Source organism: Clupea harengus, chromosome 20 (genome assembly GCF_900700415.2).
Source record: "Clupea harengus chromosome 20, Ch_v2.0.2, whole genome shotgun sequence".
In the NCBI taxonomy this organism is placed as follows: Eukaryota; Metazoa; Chordata; class Actinopteri; order Clupeiformes; family Clupeidae; genus Clupea; species Clupea harengus.
Window position 1 is genome coordinate 13,438,493 of NC_045171.1, and position 12,500 is coordinate 13,450,992.

The 12,500-nt window shown below is 45.8% G+C and overlaps 1 protein-coding gene across 1 annotated transcript in view; it reads left to right on the forward strand.

The window, feature by feature from the left end:
• Nucleotides 1–12,500, forward strand: part of cd81a (CD81 molecule a) — a 34,192-nt gene that overhangs the window by 9,224 nt on the left and 12,468 nt on the right. Inside the window, exon 2 of the mRNA XM_012819431.3 lies at nucleotides 2,040–2,154. Within this exon, the coding sequence (XP_012674885.1) occupies nucleotides 2,040–2,154 (115 nt within the window). The remainder of the gene's footprint in view (nucleotides 1–2,039; nucleotides 2,155–12,500) is intronic.

Below are 12,500 nucleotides of genomic sequence, written 5' to 3' on the forward strand. Positions count from 1 at the left end.
GTTTGCCTGATTCCCTTCCCTCTCTTCCCGGAAACAGTCACCTCTCTCGCTTAGTCACGTACACCTAGCCATATAAACATACCAAAACATACTAAATATACAGCATGTTTTTTTTTTCCGGAAGCTTCTGTTTCTCATTGTTTCTACCAGCGAAATGCCATTTACTTGTAGCTTTACGCGGTTTTGGGTTGTCTCTCTTCAGGGGAAAACAGAAGTGTGAGTGTGCACAGCCCCCTCCCCCTCTCAGTCTGTTCAGAGTCCAGGAGAACCACAGAGAGAGAGAGAGAGAGAGAGAGAAAGAGAGAGAGGGAGAGAGAGAGAAAGAGAGGGAGACTAACTTTAACTTTGTCACACAATTACACCCCTAAAACACATTAAAAACCACTAACCAACCAAATGACTTTCACACCTTCCCTCTCACACTTTAAAAACCGCTTGCCTATGATCTCCATCTTTACACAGCAGTTTCCCCACACCCCAAGCCCTAGATAAAAAGTCATGATATCATTAACTAGTTTATAATAAGCATATGACATTTTCATGCGACAAGCCACCATTCCCTTAAAAACCTCCACAAAGAGGGAGAGAAGGAGAGGGAGGGAGAGAGAGAGAGGGAGAGATAAAAAGAGGGTAGAGAGAGAGAGAGAGAGAGAGAGAGAGAGAGAGAGAGAGATAAACAGTTAAGGCCATCCAGTCACTCCTGCCATCCCTGACTAAAGGAAAAAAATGGGACAGAGATTAAGTGGCCTTCTGGGATAGCTGGGACATCCTCATTGATCCTGTGCGTTGTTGCATCTCGACCTCTCCCCCTGGGACCTGCCCTTTGTCAAGCCTCGCTTCTATAGGCTGGCTCAGTCAGTCCAGGCACTCTGCCAGGCCAAGGCTGCTACCATAGAATGACGTCAAACAGACTAGATGTAAGCAACGTCCTTCCGTGCTCTGCTACTTTCCTAGGAACTGGTTGCACAAACACGTCTTCAGCCAGTCATGTATTTAATGCTAAAGCTAGTGTAAAGACATATATGTAATGCTAAAGCTAATGTAAAGATTGAATATTGACCGTGACGCGTCATTGACGCCCCCACTAATTAATTTACCTCCTCCTCCATTTTGGACATGGGACTTGCATGGCTGGGAACAGGAATGACTGCTCTTCTCTTCCTAATGCTGTGGGTGTGACCACTGCCCAGTGAACTGGTTATGGTGAACTAGCATGTTGGGCCTGAAAGGCCTCATACTAAAGTGGAGTAGATGGTGGCCACACACAAACACACACACACACACACACACACACACACACACACACACACACACACACACACACACACATTTCTTTATTTATTCTACTCCAATCACGGCAGCTTTGGACAGACGTGTGTTGGAGATGGTAGTGATGTCTTCACTGGTGTCAGTAGGGGCGAGCTGTTCCAGACGTTTCAGATTTGTATTTATATTAAACTTTTATTTCTCTCGTGTTACATTAGAGCCGATCTAAGGGGAAGCCACATGATTGGCCCGCAGTCTGCAGTGTTATCTTGCAGATAAACTCATCAGGACATTTGTTATCGGTCAAAACAGCGCCTTTGTGAAAACACAATCAAATTGTCTATCTGTCTTCATGGAAAGTAGAGAGCTTGCTTTGTCTAAATAAAGATTTACTCTACTGAATGTTATACTCCAGGATAACTGGCCGAATGGGGAAAAACACTGTTTGGATGAAAATAAAAATCATTGTGTGCATAAAACATGTAAAGTCTGTTAATGTGTGTCTATACACAACAGTCTGTATATGTGTGTATAAGTGTCTTAATGTGTGTGTCTATGCACAGCAGTCTGTATATGTGTGTATACGTGTGTTAATGTGTTTGTCTATGAACAGCAGTCTGTATATGTTTGTATAAGTGTGTTAATGTGTGTGTGTGCACGGCAGGCTGTTTATGTTTGTATAAGTGTGTTAATGTGTGTGTGTGTGTGTGCACGGCAGGCTGTTTATGTGAAGGCGAATGCTCTAAAGCTGTGTCTCCTCTCCTCTCTCTCAGCTTGCTGGAGGTGTGATCCTGGGTGTGGCTCTTTGGCTTCGTCATGACAACAAGACCAGCAGCCTGCTGGACCTTAAGTATGAGGGACAAGAAGCGCCCAGCACCTTCTACACCAGTGAGTAGTGTCTCTCCCTCTCTCTCTCTCTCTCTCTCTCTCTCTCTCTCTCTCTCTTTCTCTCCCTCTCTCTCACTCGCTCTCTAGTCTGTATTTCTCTGCATTCTCTCCCTTTCTCAGAACTTCCTCAATTTTCTTTTTTCTGACATACCAGTGATCAGTCAGTCTTTTCTCCAAATTTCACTGCATTCTCTCCCTCTTTTTCATCACTTCCTTCATTTTCCTTCTTCTTTTCTCTCAGAGGAAGTGCTCTCCTCTCCGCTCTTCTCTTCTCTCCTCTCCTCTCCTCTCCTGCCATCTGTCAATGGCGTTTGTGTATGCCCTGTGTGTTTTTATAATATGGCGCCCTGCTCCGGGTTTTACAACCGGGGGCCCAGTTGACCCTGAAGGGGAGGTGTGTGGCATGGTGACCCAGCCATGTGTGTTCAGGCGTGGGGTTGTCTTGTAAAAACACCCCCTACTGGGTCCTCAGCTGTGAGCTGCCCTCTGAAAGGGGAAGACCCCCTCAAGACAGAGACGTGCTCTTTAGTGCCAGGTGAACCGCAAGGCAAGACACCACTGGAAGTCTGGGCAGATTTGACCCTTAAAGTAAAAATAGAAAACAGGCATAGACAGTTGTGACCTGGGGTGTATAAAAAAATGGCCAATTGATGAAAGGCATGAATTTATCTGAGTGCATGTTCGCTGATAAAGCCTTTAAACAAGCCTCTTTATAACCATGGACCACCCTTTACGTGTCATTGGTTCATTCGTTGAAAAGAGACCTTAACCTGTTCATATTTTGTGGCCAATTCAAAAAAATGTCCTGAACCAGTGCACAAATGTCCTTAATATTCCTTTAAATGAATTACAAAATGTAATGTGATGTAATTCTTAAAGTAACCACCTCCCTAAATAAGATAAAATGTGTATGCCAGTGTTCTAAGTATTGCAAAAACTCAACTCTAAAAACTCTAAGCGTCTGTATGCCTGTATGTCTGTATGCCTGCATATCTGTATGTATGTCTGTATGTCCTTAATCTTAGTGGAGAGTGACATGCTGCTAGTTTACAGTGGTGGTTTCCTCCGTCCCCCAGTGAGGCTATGTCCTGTTTGGTCAGACGTAAACAACACACTAGCCCTCAAAGCACAGGGCGACACACACACACAACCACACAACCAAACAAGCACACATAATGTATGTATCAACCACAAATACACGCGCACACACACATACACATGAGTATTAAAAAAAACACCCTAACCTCAAATCACAACCACCTTCACACACACAGAAAAAAAAACACACACTCACACTCACAAACTAAACTAGACAGTTAACATATGCCAAAAATGATGTCTCCAAAACGAATTTAAATGTGTGTGTGCACATTTCATGATCCGTTGTAAGTAATGCCCAAGATTAACTGGCCCTAACCAAATCGTAGGAAACAAGATGTTAGGAAAATTGAATTTGCTTGTGGAACCTACGTAAAACATCTTGGGGAAAAAGTGCAAGCGAAGGGAAGCATTTCTGGAAAATATGAACCCACTTCTCAGGTCAAGTGCACAAATCTGCAAAGAGTGTGTTGGTTCTGGAGCAGACCAATGTTTTTTTTGCCTCCCCCTCTCGAAATACACACACACAGACACACACGTGTGTGCACACACACACACACACACACACAAACACACACACACGCACACACGCACACACACAGTTTCAATTAGAAGGGGGGGAAGTTTGGTCAGTGTTATGTGTAACAGGTCTGTGCTCTGGTGGTGTTACATAAGATTCCATGATTCCAGATTCCCCGATACCTCTGCCAGACTCTCTCTTTCTCTCTCTCTTTCTCCCTCCCTCTCCCCTTCTCTTTCTTCTTCTCTCTCTTTTCTCCCCCCTCTCCTTCCCTCCCCTTCTCTCTCTCTCTCTCTCCCTCATTCCTGCTCCCTGGTTGCTGGGTGAAGAATTCTGGCATAGTTGTTCAGCATGATTACATTTCCGGGCCTGTAGAGAACCCGTGGCTTCGCTCACACACACTCCAACCAGCGCCAGTCGGCCCGCCATGTCAGGCCCGTGTCCAGCCTCACACAACCACACAGGGAGGGAGAGCAGTGGACACACACACACACACATACACTCTGTCTCTCTCCAACTTCACATAACCACACAGGGACACTTGCTCTCACACTTTCTCTCACAGACAGACACACGCACACACACACACACACACACACACACACACACACACACACACACACACACACACACACACAGTGTATCTCTTTCTCCCTCTCTCTCTAAATCAATCTGTTTCTTCATTGAGTGCTATGTCAGGTCAGTTGTGTCTCTGGGATACATTGACTAGTGCTGTTTTTGAATATACATCTGTTCAGAATGGTTGTGGCTTTCAGTTTCATCTTTGAGGGTCAGTGTGCCCAGTTAAGCCAAGACAAATTAAGTCAGGTTTGCAAGTCATGCATAGTGGTTTCCTCTGTTTGATCTTTATGAGCTGTATATATGTGTGTGTGTGTGTGTGTGTATATAAGGGTGTGTGCGTGTGTGTGTACGTGAATTGTCTGTCACGTCTCTTTTGGGTTGGTCGCCATATCTCGCTTCCTGTGTGACACAGTGGTGGATGCTGGGAGGAGACGCCCTCGTCATGACAGCTAGCATCTGTCCTCCTTGCGTGACCCTGGGTCCATCCCACCCGTCCATCACATGATGACTTCTCATGCTTCAACGCGACGTGTATCCCCTAGTTTGGAAGTTGTAATTATGGGATGTAGTCATCATGTGGTCATTTGAGACAGACAGAAGCTGTTTACGATGTTGGTTTGGATGTGTGTTTCTGCCCAGGGACAGTTGTGAATGACCTCTGACCTCTGTAGCTGTGCCATCCTCCATTCCTGTTAGACAATAAATCAACCCATGAACCTCCAAAGGTCTTGGATTTATAAACATGGATATATATATATATATATAGTATATATATTTTTTAAACGTTCTTACTTCATTTTATTATGCTTCTGCGGATACTTGCGTTTATGTTTATTTTACTGAAAAGGCCAGTGGTTTCACAATGCATTGCCGAGTAGATATCCAGACAGTCGTTTGTTCCAAGGTGTCATTATTAAGTTTGTGTGCAGGCACAATGTTTCCACAGCATGAAGACTTGGCCTAAAGGTCTGTGAGACAACGAATCAACTAAGATATCCAAACAGTCATTCGTTTTCAGGTGGCATCAGGTGGCAGTTTGTGTGTGGTCCTACTTCGTAGTGGTAATAATTCCAACTTGACACTTCCAACACTGGCATGCAGACAGATGGTCTGCTCTGCCTCAGACGTGCCAGGGGCTCAGGGGTGCCAAGCATGGAGGTCAGGAGATCACTAGATGGAGGCCATGAAGAAGACAGAGCTGGTTATGGTGTTAGGGACACAGAGATGGTTATGGTGTTAGGGACACAGAGATGGTTATGGTGTTAGGTGCTCAGAGATGGTTATGGTGTTAGGTGCTTAGAGATGGTTATGGTGTTAGGTGCTCAGAGCTGGTTATGGTGTTAGGTGCTCAGAGCCATGTCCATTGGATAGTAGATTGGTAAAGCCAGGAGGTGTGACATTCCTCACGTCACCATTGGATAGGTGGGTAGGTAGGCTGGGCAAATCTTTGGCACAGATGTCCTGAACAGGCAGGTGTTTGTGTTTCTGGGCTATAATGTTCCTTCTTCTTTATGAATAGCCTAATGAACAAGTGACTCAGAAGTGAGCATGTAGTTAAGTGTTGTAAAGGAGGTTGTGTGTGTAATGTATGTGTGTGTGTGTTGATGTGTGTAGATGGTGCAGAGCGAGCTGCAAGGCGAGGTTCACAGATTTCTTTGGTCCTTGCTGAATACTGTGGTGTAAGGAAGAATGAGGTGGGGTGTTTTTATGCATACTGGACTGTGTGTGGCTCACACAACGGTACACACGTCACACTCACCAAAGGCAATGATGGTGCACTTCTACACCCGCATCATCGAGTCCATCCTCACCTCCTCCATCACCGTCTGGTACGCCGCTGCCACTGCCAATGACAAAGGCAGACTGCAGCGTATCATCCGTTCTGCCGAGAAGGTGATTGGCTGCAATCTTCCATCTCTTCAGGACCTGTTCGCCTCTAGGACCCTGAGGCGGGCAGGTAAGATTGTGGCCGATCCCTCCCACCCGGGTCACAAACTCTTTGAGGTTCTTCCCTCCGGCAGGAGGATGCGGTCCATCAGGACCAAAACCTCACGCCACAAAACCAGCTTCTTCCCGGCTGCAGTTGGCCTTATTAACAAGGCCCGGGACCCCCACCTGACCTGGACTCTTATCCCACCCCCACACCCTAAGTCTGTGTTACATTAACACACATTACATTGCACATTGCTCATCCACATTGCACTCCTGTTTTGCTTTTTGCACTCTACTTTCCACTTTTTTTTATATTCATTGTTTATATATTTGTATCGTATATATTGTGTTTTTTTTGGTTCTTATGTGTAGTACTTTTCTTATGTGTAGTACTTATTTGTGATTTTATGTTATGTGTAGTACTTATTGTGTTTCTATGTTTTTATGTTTTATGTTTACTGTATGCACCTTCACACCAGAAAAAATTCCAAGTAGGTGTAAACCTACTTGGCAATAAATCCCATTCTGATTCTGATTCTGATTCTGATCACACAGTCTCATAATGACAGCTTTTAAAGAGTTCAGTGTGTGTGTGTGTGTGTGTGTGTGTGTGTGTGTGTAGTAGTCACGGTATGGCAGCCCTTTCTCACACGGCAACCGTGAGTAACCATCTGTAAAAATTCTGAAGTTGCCAAGCAACCATTGCCGTGATGTCCAGTCCAGTCCAATCCCGTCAGGCAGTATTAAACGCTGACAGATCTTAGGTATTGATTGCTGCGCACCAGAGAAGCGAGTTGCTGGGTGTTGTGCGGTGCACTCTTCCTTTCTCTGTAAGTGCCCGATGAGAGTGTGTCTGCCCTGCGGTAGGGCCAGCTCAGCTCCACGCCTCTGGCATCTTACACACAACGCCGTTAGCAGCATGTTAGCACAGGTGGTCTACAGACAAATCCGAGTGTAAATTGAATTTAATAATAATAACAATAATGATAATAACGCTAGCAATAATCATAACATTTGGAGCGTCAGAGAGTCGGGTAGAGGCCGGTGATCTGCAGTCTGACACGTACTGTATATCAGACACCCATAACCCAGACACTGAGCTCAGATGAGGTTTGTGGTAGCTTGGGGCTTAATGTAGCTCATGTCACAGGTCCATAAATCAACACAGCTATTGTCTGCCTCATAAAAGAGACCCCGGTCGTGTGTGTGTGTGGTGTGTGTGAGAATGACAGAACTGGAGGAGAAGAGCTAGTCATACACAAACTACCCACAATAATCGTAACCACAGACACACACACACACTGTGAAACTCTTGGTTTGACTTAGTTGTGAGGTAAAAAAGGGCCATGATTTGTTTATTTAAAAAGTGAAGGAGTTGCTTATGTTCATTGCAGGCATATAGATATCAGTAAAACCCCATTTTGTGGATTTGATATCTGGGTCTCATGGCCAAACCACCTCCTGCACTTTGGCTGGTTGCACAGTTGCTCTCTCCAACCAGCCATTTCACAACCTCACTGGCGCCTCCGGAGCCAAGATGGCGGCCATAATGGATAGGGGCGACAAGCGGACGTCATGCCACACGCTTACAGCACTCACTAGGAAATGAATCAAGATGGCAGTCCTCTTCAACTCCAAGTGCTTCTCCTCAGGCCAGAGTGCCAAACAGCCATAAATATTAGCACTTAATGGGCATGTGCAAGGAGACACAGGCAATGAGAGACAGAGAGATGGAGAGATAGAGTGAGAGAGAAAGAAAGAGAGAGAGACGTAGCTTGTTCTTACAGCAGTTGGCCAGCGCTGGTGTATTCATAAACAAAATGGAGCTAAACATCCTCGATCTATGTCTGAGTGCACTTAGAAGCATTTATAAGCTTGAAAGCATAGCCGTTCCATTAACTATTAACTATGACCACAATGAAACGGTTTTATTTGTTTGTAAAGTATGATTTAGAAATAGATGCAATTAAGAAGGCACCACAATAGGAAAATGTTCCTAATTGAAGTTGAAGTCTTTCAGAGAGAAATCTGTTTTCTGAAATGTTCTTAACGCAGTGGGGGTCATGCGCAAACACAGCCTTTGAAAAACAGCCTCCCTGTTTGCTGTTTTCTGGAAGTTTCAGATAAGGTTAGGTATTAGAGTACGTATTGGTGTGTGTGTGTGTATCTGAATGTGTAGTGTGAGTGTGAGTGTGTGTGTGTAGAGCCCTGTAGGGGAAACAGTCCTGGAGAAGCTTGAGTGACTCAATTATCCCTAATGGGAGAGGAGTGATACAGCACACCCACTAAAGGAGAGAGTGAGGAAAAATCACCCTGCTGTAAGAGGGTGTGTGTGTGTGTGTGTGTGTGTGTGTGTGTGTGTGTGTGTGTGAGGGGGGGTAAAGGCCATAATGTAAGAGGGTGTGTGTGTCTGTATATTTGTGTCTATGTGTGACTGTGGTGTGTGTGAGTGTAAGTGTGTGTGTATGTTTGTATTTGTGCATGTATGTGTTTATATGTTTGTGAAAGTGGGTGTGTGAGAGTGTGGGGTGTGTGTGTGTGTGTGTGTGTGTGTGTGTTTGTAAGCTGTGGTTTTACACTAAGAGGGAGGAGGCGTGGAGAAGTTGAGTGTTATAGGGCATGGGTGGAGATGGAAGAGAATCTGTTTCAGTTCAGGACCTTTTGGCGTTGTTGTTTAGAGTCTGTGAGAGATGCTAGGCCTGTGTGTGTGTGTGTGTGTGTGTGAGTGTGTGTGTGCGTGTGTGTGTGTGTGTGTGAGTGTGAGTGTGTGCGTGTGTGTGTGAGTATGTGTGTGTGTGTGTGTGCGTGTGTGTGCGTGTGTGTGCGCGCGCGTGTGTGTGTGATGCCAAGCCTCCTCTCTCCCCCCTCTGCTTCACAGCCAAGTGAGATCTGTCAGATTAGAGTAGTGTGTGTCACACTAAGGACTGTGCAAAGCCATGTGCAGTTGGCCTCACTTTGAACAACAGAGAACAAAACACACAACACACACACACACACACACAACACAACACATCTTCGGTTATCTGTGCTAATGCTTGCAAATTATGTCACTTCACACGTGAGTTCACCTAGTCACCAATTATATCTGACCCCAACATTTATAATCCAATTTAAAGAGATTTAAAGAGACACACACACACACACACACACACAGCCATAGGTGCGTGTTTAATGTCAGGTCTGTTGAGTCACCCAAAAGCGTGTGTTTGAAAGGAGAGGAAGCTGTTGTGTGAAGTTGGAGGATGTGAGAGTGTGTGACAGGTTATTGCTGGTAGTTGTGTGTTTAGGAGAAGCACCTGCACATAGGAAGTCCGCGGTTTCTCTCTCTCTCTTTCTCTCTCTCTCTCTCTCTCTCTCTCTCTCTCTCTCTCTATTCGACACTCGTCCACCCACTCCAGGCAAACACAGGTGTGTGTGTGTGTGAGTGTGAGACGGACTCTGCAAACACAGGTGTGAGTGTGTGAGACAGACTCTGTGGTTGTTGGTGGCGCTAACCATTGTAGCATGGGCTCTCAATTCTCCTGAGAGATACCTTACTGAATATTTTTGTCAGAATAGAAACGTATTTCTGTGCTACACTCAGACTTATGTTGTAAGTAGGGTGCACTATGTGAGATGTGTGTAGGGTAACTATACTTCTTTAGATTTGTGCTGTGTGTGTGTGTGTGTGTGTGTGTGTGTGTGTGTGTGTGTGTGTGTGTGTGTGTGTGTGTGTGTGTGTGTGTGAGACAATGTGCAGACTACTATGTATGAGATCTGGAATGTGCGTAGCTCCAGTTCATGAGACATGGGGAGTTTGTATATAAGATGATCTACATGGGGTGAGTCAGGTGTCCAGGTGGGGTGGGGTGGGGTGGAGAGGCTAGCTGATGCCTCCCTAATATGTGTCAGTTATCCAGGTGAGGTAGGGTGAAATACTATGTCAGTTATCCAGGTGAGGTGGGGTGGGGTGGAGAGACTAGCTGATGCTTCCCTCGTGTGTGTCAGATGTCCACTGATGAGGTAGGGTGGGGTAGAGAGGCTAGCTGAAGCCTCCCTGGTGGCTGAATGTGAGCATTAGGATTCCATCAGAGCTGGGCTGGAGCTCCATCAGTCAATGGCTCTGGGTTTAATTGTGGCTCAGAAGTGGATGAGGTGGATGGGCCAGATTGGGTTTGGCTGCTAAGAGGCAGCAGGGAGAAAAAATGAGTTTGAAATGAAATGAGCCTTAAGTGTCTCGCTGGACGGTGGCCAAAGCACATTCTACTGCAGGGCTGGGTTCACCGGCCTCTTCCTGTGACAGACCGGACTCTCCCCCCCCACGCAGACCAGACTCATGGAGCGAGTGAGGTGGGGCGCTGGAAAGCATTGATCGACCTTCACTTTGCCTGGATCGCTTTATGAGACTGATTGATTGATTGATCATATGAATTTGATTTGATTTAAGAGGCAGTGGTTAATGAAGATTAAAATGCTGCGTGCATCGTCTGCCATTTGCAAAGTTGAGTGGTCAGTGCCGTGAACAGAACAGATGCTGACACATGGCCCTCCTCCCGACCCTGCGCCCCCCGACACACACACACACACACACACACACACACACACACACACACAAAAGCACTATTTGACACAACCACCTGGTGTCATTCCTCAGCTGCTGCCACTCGAACCCCCCCATACAGAAACACGCACACACACACACACACACACAAGGCACATGCACACATACACACATACACACATACACACACACACACACACACACACACACACACACACCTGCAGCTGCTCTACACTCTCCCATCTCACTTAAAGGTGCTGAACATTATCAGTTAGACTCAAAAGCTTGAGGGCTTAAATGAAGGCCCACAGAACTATGTTCATGTAGCATATACATATCAATTGGTGTTGATGGAGACACTAATAGTAGCCTAGATATCTTTCAATCATATGAATGGTTTCATGATGTTTGTAGTCTTCAGTCTCCGCCAACTGTCCCAAACGTTCTGTTTCCCTCTGTGAAGGGAGAAGAGGTATGGGTGTGTAAACATAGTGATACCCTGCTCCCAATCTGCTTGGGGTGGCGAGTATGAAATCATTTAGCTCGCTAGCTGACAGCCCCTTTAAATGTACCCAGAGTCCTACTTTGTGATCGACAATGTGTGTAATGTCGCTAACTCAGAGAGTCTGTAAAACTGTGCCCAGAACCCTGTGATATTTGGTTAAATAGTCACACACTGGCAGTATCAGTGTGTAACCGGCGTAAATGGCGTGTGTGTGTGGACGTTGTTCAGAGCCACTGTTTTCACACAGGATGTTTTTACACGCTACCTGCAGCTGTTAGCCAACCACAGCGGCTATTGTGTCATTTTCACCTATCTGTGTGAAGAATCATAAAAAAATTAAAAAAACTCAAATAAATTAAATGTAGCTCTCCAAAATCCAGTCAAGTTCGTTTGAAAATGCTGGTAGGTGCTTGAGGTCTGGCCTGTGACCTGTGTTAGGAAAATAAACAAACAACAACAAAAACAACAACTGAAACATCAGTCCTGTAAGAGTGCAAGTGTGAGACAAAAACAAAACCCCAGAGAGAGTAACTAAAGCTATTGGGGCGGTTATTCGTACAAAAGAAACAATAAACATGTACGCCATGTTCAGAGGAAGAGGAAAACAAGGAGATTAGAGTTGGATACCAACCAGAGCTTTGGTGCATATGCACTCGGCATGGTGCAGATGGAAGATGTCTGTGTCATCACTGTTTCTGCTCGAATCTCTGTGAAAAGAGTCTGATGGCAAGAACTACAGCCGAGGGATTTGGGTGGTCTCTCCCAGATGCCCTGTGTGTGTGTGTGTGTGTGTGTGTGTGGGTGTGGGTGTGTGTGTGTGTGTGTGTGTGTGTGTGTGTGTGTGTGTGTCTGTGGAGGGGACTTTTAAATAAAGCATACACTTCACAAAGAGGGGCCTTGACAGAGTGTGTACATGTGCGTTTCGATGGGGGGAGGGAGATTGGGGAAGAGTCCTAGTTAAAAAAAGGAAAAAAAGATGGGAAAAATACCCTCTTCTCTGACCCCGCCTCTACGGCCAAAGCCACACCCATTTTAGTAGAGACCCTGCCCCTCAGCCATGGCCCCGCCTCTCTGTGGAGAGAGGAAAGTTCCTCTGGTGCGAGTCATCAGTTTCCACTGGTGTTTAGCACCGCTGGGTTCCGCAGCGTTCCACAGGCATCTGGATGTGT